The sequence below is a fragment of the Hyperoodon ampullatus genome (genome assembly GCF_949752795.1).
Source record: "Hyperoodon ampullatus genome assembly, chromosome: 9".
Classification (NCBI taxonomy): domain Eukaryota; kingdom Metazoa; phylum Chordata; class Mammalia; order Artiodactyla; family Ziphiidae; genus Hyperoodon; species Hyperoodon ampullatus.
The window spans coordinates 35399383-35408816 of NC_136922.1; the positions used below are offsets into that span (position 1 = coordinate 35399383).

The 9434-nt window shown below is 47.4% G+C and overlaps 1 protein-coding gene across 1 annotated transcript; it reads left to right on the plus strand.

Moving 5' to 3' along the window:
• Positions 1–2757: 2757 nt before the first annotated feature.
• SP8 (Sp8 transcription factor) lies at positions 2758–5280 on the plus strand (the record flags this gene model as incomplete). The annotated part of the gene is made up of 3 exons (XM_079711141.1): positions 2758–2778; positions 3534–3630; positions 3788–5280. The coding sequence occupies 3 exons, from the start codon at positions 2758–2760 to the stop codon at positions 5278–5280; spliced, it is 1611 nt and encodes a 536-aa protein (XP_079567267.1).
• Between the last annotated feature and the right edge of the window lie 4154 nt (positions 5281–9434).

The following is a 9434-nucleotide window of genomic DNA, read 5'->3' on the forward strand; positions in this document are numbered from 1 at the left end:
ATGAAGAAAGATGCACGTGCAAACCTTTGTGAAAATCTGCTGTGAGCCAACCTTATGCAAACTGAGAAATCCAGTGTGTTCATTAAATCCATACCAACACTGTGATCCATTGTTATAGGCAGAATTACATATGATTCTAAAGTGAATTTATATAAATGAAATCTTAGAAGTAGATACTCAAAATTGTAATCACATGATGCTGAGTTTTTCTAATTCCTAGCATTTTTTAAGGAAACAGTGGTTAATGCCTCTGTTTACTCTCAGAATCAGTATTTAACTTTTCAATAGTCCTGCCTCACTTCCTACCAGAGATAGGAGGATAAAAAGATAAAATAAATAACTATTCACAGAAGAGAGTCTTCCCTCAAACCTTTTTTTTCTCCACCTTTGAGGATGATGGTATTGATTAGAATTAAACCCCAAATTTGAACAACTGTATATTAGGTTCTTAAAATGAATATCATTATAGAAGGAGACCAAAGCAATGAAGTTAATTCTCTTTTATTTGTTAAACAGAGTTCCCTCCTTTCCCCCACCCCTTCCTCCTTCTGGGCTGGCCTGTCACGCCTTCTCAACACGCTAAAATCATTCAGAGTGGCTTGCAGGGAGAAACACGACATTTATGGTAAGCGTCAGCCTTCAGAGAAAGAAAGCAGTTCATTAATTTACTTCACACTTACTTCAATGTATGAGTGTACCTTTTTCCCTTAATCAATAGATATATATGATATACAGTCAATATTCCAACACTGTTAAAAAGGGGTCAGAAATACACACTCTCATACCACGAACATCAGCCTCAACTCTGCTCCATGAAACAAATGCTACAACCTGACTTTGGAGTTCAGTAAACCCCAGGAGGATTTTTTTTTTTTGACATCTCCAGAAGCTGTGACGTACTTGAGGAAGGTTCAAAAACAATAATAAAATTAACATGTTTCCCCAGTCAAAACAAAACACTTCTCTCAGCTAGTATCATTTTAATCAACTCCGACTTAAAATTAGATTTCTGGGAGCATTTGCAACTGCTTAAAAATGTGAATTACTTTTTTTAAACATATGAATATTCAATAGGGCTCCAAGGGCTGTGGACTTTTTGTTACACTGATATGGTGTTTTCTGTAGTTTATGATGTTCCCTTGTGATGGCAGTGAAATTGTAATTACATTTCTGAAGGCAACTAATAACACAAATGGCAAGCAAGTTCTAAAACCCACCAAATTTGAACCGTCTATTGCCATGCATACACACTCATAGATCTGGCCCAAACGCCATTAGACACAGACGCCTCCATACATGTGGTCCACGATTTGTCAACAGCTTGTTTCTATTCTCAAATAAATAAAGCTCAAAGATTTCATCAAAATCCTGATATTTTTTCTCAGAAAGAGGCGGCGGGATTTCCTGGGAAAACTCCGAAATTCCATAAAACGCTCAATTTCTCACTCCCAGAAAAAACAATACTCTCTCACCCCCTTCTTTATCTAATCCTTTTGTATTGAAATTTACACATCGCCACGGGACAAACACACCCTCTCCCCTAGAGTGAGACTTGCACTTCCAAAGCCGAATCCCACCTCAGAAGAAAAAAAAAAAAAGCTACCGCAGCAAAGTAACAACTCTTTGACGCAGGCGCACACAAGCCCTAACTCTTTTAAAAAAATACCCCTCAGCCTCCCTAAATTTCTACCCTTCGGCTGTAGAGCCAGGAAAGGAGAGGAAGGTATTAATACGATTTTCTTTTAAAATGTAGAGATAGTAACCATGAAATTAAGGGGAAAAAAATCACTCAAGATTTGAGCTACTGGAAACCAGAGGAAGTTGGCGACAGTGATAGCGTTTGTGAATATTTATTTATTCAGCCTCACTCAACTTCGCAGTTTCACTCTTCAAATCACCATGTCTCTCTTTCACGTATGTGCACTTTACTGCACTGTTCCTGTTCTCCACCCCCAGTTCTGTGGCACAGACACACACAAGCACACACAATTCCCCCTTTCTCTTTCACACAAACATTCACACAGCCTCCGTCTCTCCCACATCAAGAGGACACACACTCATCCACCCTCCCTCCCTTTTCACACAAACACCCATATTCACACTCCTTCCTCTCCCCCCACACCAAACACAGAGACACCACCTCCCCCGCCCACGCACACTTTACTGCACTGTCCCTCTTCTCTCCCGAGGTTTGTCACTCACAGTTACACTACACTCACACCCTTCCCCTCAACACTTTACTGGTCCGTCCCTCTTACCCCCCCTTTGTCACACATGCAGCTAAACTGTCACTCACAACCCCCTCTCCCTCTCTGCACTGTGCCTCCCCTCCCCCCGTCACTGTTACACTGCCATACTCTTGCCCTAACCTCCCCCCATCCCATCCCTCAGTCTGCACTGTCTTCTTCTCAGCTTGGTCACACTTGTACACAGTTACACTGTTATACACACACACAACCGCTTTGCAACACACACGCAGTCACCCGCGCCGCTCCCGCTCCAAACACCACCCCCCCTCACCCCCCTGAGGCGGCCGGCGGCGGCGCCGATGACCTCACGGCGCGCGCGCGGCGCGGCCCGGCGAGGCCGCAGATTGGCTGGCCGCGCCTCCGCGGCACTTCAAAGCCGGAGAGGGAGCTACAATTGTGGTGGAATGGGCGGAACTGATCATTGTATTGCACACCTCTAAAAAAAACACTGCCTCTGATTTATCAATATAAAAAAGATCCTCTGAGAGGAGGAGGGCACTTTTGTGTGATGGCAACTTCACTTCTAGGGGTGAGTCTCAGGATTTTCTCTTGCTGGTTTAATTAGTTTCCTTTTATTGCCGATCGGAGGGGGTTAAAGTCGCCCCGGCCAGGCCACGGGCTATCAGTCTCTATTGAGAGCTTTTTTCCCCCCTTTAAATACAAGTGAGTTTGGAGAAAAGAAAGAGGGGGAGAGGGGGGCAGAGTCACTTTTTTCAGAGCAGGAAAAGGTTCGAAGGGCATTTAGACAAGCCACCTCGCAGCGCCCAGCCTCTCCCCGCCCGGGAGACGTGCGCCCAGCCCATTTTACGTGCGACGATTTCGGGGGTAAAGAGAGCAAGTTTTTCCTCCTGGGCAAACTGCAGATTTTCCCTCTTCCCCTTAGAAAATTCCGCAGCCCGCCTTGTCTTGCAGGTACGTTGAACCCGTCTCTCTCTCTCTCTCTCTCTCTCTCTCTTTTTTACTATTGTAGACTTTTTTTTTTTTTTTTTAAAGAAAATCAGGAAGAGCGAGCCAGCCCTATAGTTTGACGTCCTTTGGCCTGGGAAAAACAACCCAGGATGGGTTTCTGGGGACCGGAACAGGATTTTCAAAGCTCTTCTGTGGATTACAGGGGTAGCGCTCTTAAAAGCAATCCAATGGTTTTTTCCCAGGCTTCTCCGCAAAGGAATCTTCCTTCCTCCCCAACCTGGACTTTTTGCTTGCTTGCTTGTTTCGAAGTGCCTGGGGCCTTGTGTGCACAAGAGTGTTGTTTTAGCTGAGAATACTTGTCAAACTCTTCTTTAGCATGGCGCTTTGCTCCCGAATCAGACGCCGGCAGCCAAACTTGTCCCCTCCCGTAGAGTAGAAAGCAGCCGGGCGCCGGGGCTGTTGGGGGAGCCAGGTGAGTTGGTGGCGCCGCGCCGCAGCGAGAAATGGGGTGCAGTGGGGGCGTTTTGGAGGCTACCGGAGCACTGATGCACATTTCCTTCCTCCCTCCCCCACTGGCCCTTTGCCCACCTCCCCTCCCCCACCCCTTCTCCTCTCCTTCTCTCAGGAAGAACCGAGGTTGGGATCGACTCCTTTGGCCATGCTTGCTGCTACCTGTAATAAGATCGGCAGCCCCAGCCCGTCTCCCTCCTCCCTCTCGGACAGCTCATCTTCCTTCGGCAAAGGCTTCCACCCCTGGAAACGTTCCTCGTCCTCCTCCTCCGGCAGCTGCAACGTAGTGGGCTCCAGTCTCTCGAGCTTCGGCGTGTCGGGCCCCTCCAGGAACGGCGGCTCGTCCTCGGCCGCGGCGGCGGCCGCGGCAGCGGCGGCCGCGGCTGCGGCCCTGGTGACCGACTCGTTCAGCTGCGGCGGCTCGCCGGGCTCTAGCGCCTTCTCCCTAACCTCCAGCAGCGCCGCCGCCGCCGCCGCGGCCGCCGCCGCCGCCGCCTCGAGCTCTCCCTTCGCAAACGACTACTCGGTGTTCCAGGCCCCTGGCGTGTCGGGGGGCGGCGGCGGCGGGGGCGGCGGCGGCGGAGGCTCCTCCGCGCACTCGCAGGACGGCTCCCACCAGCCAGTGTTCATCTCCAAGGTGCACACCTCTGTGGACGGGCTGCAGGGCATCTACCCGCGCGTGGGCATGGCGCACCCATACGAGTCGTGGTTCAAGCCCTCGCACCCCGGCCTGGGCGCCGCCGGCGACGTGGGCTCGGCCGGCGCCTCCAGCTGGTGGGACGTGGGCGCGGGCTGGATCGACGTGCAGAACCCGAACGGCGCGGCGGCGCTGCCCGGTTCGCTGCACCCCGCCGCCGGGGGGCTCCAAACCTCGCTGCACTCGCCGCTCGGAGGCTACAACTCGGATTACTCAGGCCTGAGCCACTCAGCCTTCAGCAGCGGCGCCTCTTCACACCTGCTCAGCCCCGCCGGGCAGCACCTCATGGACGGCTTCAAGCCGGTGCTGCCCGGCTCCTACCCGGACTCGGCCCCGTCGCCGCTGGCCGGAGCTGGGGGCTCCATGCTGAGCGCGGGGCCGTCTGCGCCGCTTGGGGGCTCCCCGCGCTCTTCCGCCCGCCGCTACTCCGGCCGCGCCACCTGCGACTGCCCCAACTGCCAGGAGGCGGAGCGGCTGGGTCCGGCGGGGGCGAGTCTGCGGCGCAAGGGCCTGCACAGCTGCCACATCCCGGGCTGCGGCAAGGTGTACGGCAAGACGTCGCACCTCAAGGCGCACCTGCGCTGGCACACGGGCGAGCGGCCCTTCGTGTGCAACTGGCTCTTCTGCGGCAAGCGCTTCACGCGCTCCGACGAGCTGCAGCGGCACCTGCGGACCCACACCGGCGAGAAGCGCTTCGCCTGCCCGGTCTGCAACAAGCGCTTTATGCGCAGCGACCACCTCAGCAAGCACGTGAAGACACACAGCGGCGGCGGCGGCGGCTCGGCGGGGTCAGGCAGCGGCGGCAAGAAGGGCAGCGACACCGACAGCGAGCACAGCGCCGCGGGCAGCCCGCCCTGCCACTCCCCGGAGCTGCTGCAGCCCCCCGAGCCTGGGCACCGCAACGGCCTGGAGTGACGCGCACCCCGCCCCTGCCCCTCTCGCCTTCCCCCTCCCACCTTGGTCCGCTTGAGCCCTGTGGGTCCTGGTCTCAGTTCCAGCCTCTCTACACTGCACCCTGGTCACTCTCTCTGTCTCTTTCTGTCCGTGTCCCTCTCTCTTTTAACTCCCTCTGTGACAACTTTGTAAAGGGAATGTGGACATGTAAGTAACACGCGTTGCTCTCCTGGGCCCTGGCTGTCTCTCCACCGGGTGACACTGTTGGAGCCCAGTACAGCCCAAGCCAGCGCCTCGCCGGGCCTTTAAGTCTGGTCCTCTCCTCCTCGTCCTCCCTCCGTCATCCCCAGCTTTGACGGGCACGTCTTTTACAGGAAAGCGGCCACTGGAAGTAAAGCTGGACCGATCCAGTGCCTGGGAGACCGGGGGCCTCCGCACGGGCGGTAACAACTAGGCTGGGCAAGGTTGAGCGGCGCCGTGGGGAGGGCGAGGCAGTAGGCCCACCCATGGCCTCCCCCCGCCCCCCCGGGCTAGCGACTTGGTACCAGAACCTCAGTCTTGGGCGTTTAGGCTGCGGAGCGCCCTGCCCTGCCGCTGCGCGCCGCTGCCTGTGCTGCGCAGAGCCGTCGGGAGCCCATCTGGCGTCACCGAGACCAGAGTTTCCTAGTTTAGCTCTCCGACGTCAGCTCTGCCTCTTTTTCTTTGTTCCCTGGGGTGGAACCGAAGCAAGTTTCAGCTAAGGGCAGTCTTGGTGAATCGATGCAGCAGCCTTCTTTTATCTTTATAACTTTTTTTAACGAAAAAAAAAAACCTAAAGAAAAGAAAAAAACAGCATCCTTCCATTTGGTTTCCCTTCTAGATAGCTTTTCCTCTAGCAGTGAGCAAGTCTTTCTCTCGAAACTTTGCTAATATTGATCCCAAAGTTATTTTGATCGCATTAACTTAACTTATGGGTTGGGGGTGGGGGTGGGTCTGAGGGTAGGTGTCTTTTTCTTATGCAAAAATACCCCTTTCCGGTGAGACCAGATTAACTATCTCCGTGTTTGTTCTTTTCTACCTCGTTTTCACCACTCGCGAGCATAATCTCCTTTTTCTTTTTTTTTTTTGCTAGTCTAGCCGTCAATTTGTATAGTACCCATTTCTGTAAATTTTTGCAATTCGTTGAAGATTCTTAGGGTTAAACTTTTTTTGTGTGTGTGATTCAAACTTATAAAGAAGTGAAGAAGCTGTCGTTTATTTCAGACGAGGCTGTAGTTTAAATGCCAAAAGGGAAAATAGAAAAAAAAATTGTAAGATATATCTGAACCTAATGGTTTGTACAACTGGAGAATCGTTCTAGATTAGGTATCAATTAACTATAACTCCACCAGTGTATGGGTGCGAGGTGCAGTTGTCCAGGAGACGATTTTGTATAGTATTTTTCTTGTACATTACTTCCAGTAAATATTTGAAAATATATTGAAGTAAACTTGATTTTTTTTTTTTTTTTTTTTTTTTTTGTCACAAGAAAATATTAAGAGTTATTCTTGCAGTTCTGATGAGCTGCAGGTTTTTTGAACTCACTTCTGGAGGTGCAGAGCCACAAACGCACTTTCCGGGCCTAGTTTTGCTCGAGTATGAATTTAGATAGGTATCAAACTGTAACTAAGACAATATTTGATAAATGTGGGATGACACTTAATTTAATGGAGCATGTACTTATTTGCATTTGCTGGCAGTTCAGGCATAGTTAAAGTGAGAGTTCTCCTATATTTCATAATAACTGGGTCTGCCAAAACCCATGTGTTAAATAAATTGTCCAAGTGAATCTCAACTAATTTTGGCCTTTGTGTATTTCCTGAAGGTAATATTGTTAACTGTTAATAAACACTCCTGACACTACATTTAAATGTTTGCAGATTCTGCAAACTAATTGCTCATTGTAATGTTGAAATAATTTGGATATTTCACATTGAAATGAAAAGCCTTTCTCTGGAACATTTTAGACTTGCATTTTAAATGCATGAAATGTAATTGATTTATTTGTAATATTTTAAATGGTATTAATAAACTCAGATAAAAGACTAGGTCAGTTAATTTGTATCTTTTTTCCTTTTTAAACTATGGACATTTGCATTTATCTTCAGTTAAATGTCTAATTTAAACAAAATATAATCCTGTTTGTGGTAATATTTAAATAATTGCCTTTAAGATATTACTTAGATGGAATGCTATATTTGGCGAAGCTGTGTTTTCTCTATTTACCAAGATAAAAACTGTAGTGTCTAAGAAACGTAATTAATTATTTACCAGTAGATTTAGCTCCAAGCATCAGGATTTACTGACCTCTTAAAATTTGTACAAAGTCACCAAACAATTCAAAGAAATTTCTCTGTTCTGCTTCTTCTCACTCTCCAGAAGGATTCAGGTTGTTGGCCACTGATTACGTTTGGTATTCAAAAGGCCACGTCTTACACTAGAAGATCAATACATCTAAAATAAAAACATGGGTTTGGGGATAACTTTTGTTGTTAGGGGGTGGAGGAGGTCAGGCTGGCAAAAGCTGGTTTTGGGCATTCCATGTCTTAGCTAAAGATTATGTAGAGGTAAATATCAGTAGTAGATTCCTGTTGAAATGAGTTATCTGTTCTTTTAAAGTCTCTAAACAGCCACCAAAGAAAAAGAAGGTTAAACCTTAATCTATCTACTAGGCTACTGTTCATAGGTGTCAATGATGCCAATAAAAAAATATTGTCTTGTTATGTCTAAGTGCATTTAAGCAATGGGTGTTCCTTGAGCCATACTTTGAAACATAAAATACTTTAAATGTTGACTGCTGTTTTATCAAACTATTTCACTATTAGATTAATATTATTATTTTGAAACAAACTGAATAAAAAGTTAGAGTGTTCAGATTCTTATAAGTTTAGCTTCTTTCTTTCCGTTTGCATTCCCCCACCCTAAGTTCAGTCTCGGTGTGCATCTTGAACTGAAAATTTTCCAATGAAATTTATATAAAGTCTTTATGATCCATAGAAATGGAAGTGAAAATAGAATTCTATAAATACTGTAAATTCAGAAGAAAAAAACAATTAGGGATAAAATATTTTAGAATAATGCAGTTTGTGCCCAAGTAGCAGAGTGCCTTAATCCTGTTGCCTATGCTGATGTTTGAGACTTCCAATCCTATGGTTTTAGGCAAGCAAGTTAGCTCTAATTCTTTGCTATGCTATAGCTCTAAATAATGTTTTTAAAAAGTAAAATAGTCTCTGCCACTTTCTTCCTAGGAATCACACACAGAACACAATTTAAGTGTTGCTTCTTTTTTATTGAAAGTTGCAGAGCTGAGGGATTCGGAGAAAACAGTTCTGAATGAGTTATATGTAGTGGCAGGTAAGCAGAAAGCAGCTTGGTACATTTATAATATCAGTTGTATTATACACAGAATCACATTTGATTTACGAAGTGGGTGATGACAAGGAGAGATATTGTCTGGAAGAAGATTTCTTTGGGGTGGATGAACGGGGACAGATTTTTCTGTAGCATAGATGTTCAAACTTTCACTTTCTTCCTTTGGCTCCTCCTCTCTGTTCTACCTTTGGTTTATTTTGTATTGTTGGTTATCGAGCAGTATTTCTAGATTCATTTTCTGCAGGGTGAACAGGGTTCCCTTTTGGGGATGAACATCTTTTAGGAGGATAGAAGATGAAGTGCAAAATTGTGGTTTCTTCCTGCTTTATCTGTGCTAAAACACCTCTTAACAGTGCCTGCAGGCTCACTCAAATGCAGCCAAAGTCTTGGTCTCACTTTGAACCAAGGGAGAAGCTTCCAGTCTTACAGATCAAGGTAGAGTTAAACTAGTTGTTGACCCAGAGGTCAGGCCAGCATGTATCAGTCCACCCTCTGGAGACTAGAATAGGGCTGCAGCTCAGTCCAGCTTTTCTGTTAACCTGTCTCATTTCTTCCCCAAACTTGAGTGTTTCTTCCTTATCCTGCTTTTTCCTGTTCTGGTTCAACTTCTTTTTGGATGATGTCTTTTGCTTAGGGACGTGACTGTGATTTGTTAAGGTTGGGCTATCAACAAAAATATTTTAGGCTAAAACTTAATTTAAGCAAATGTGATGAGTTTTCCTCATCCCTGTCCTATTACAACTGATATTAGAAAAAGTTCCTGGATGGGTTTGCCCTCCTTCCAC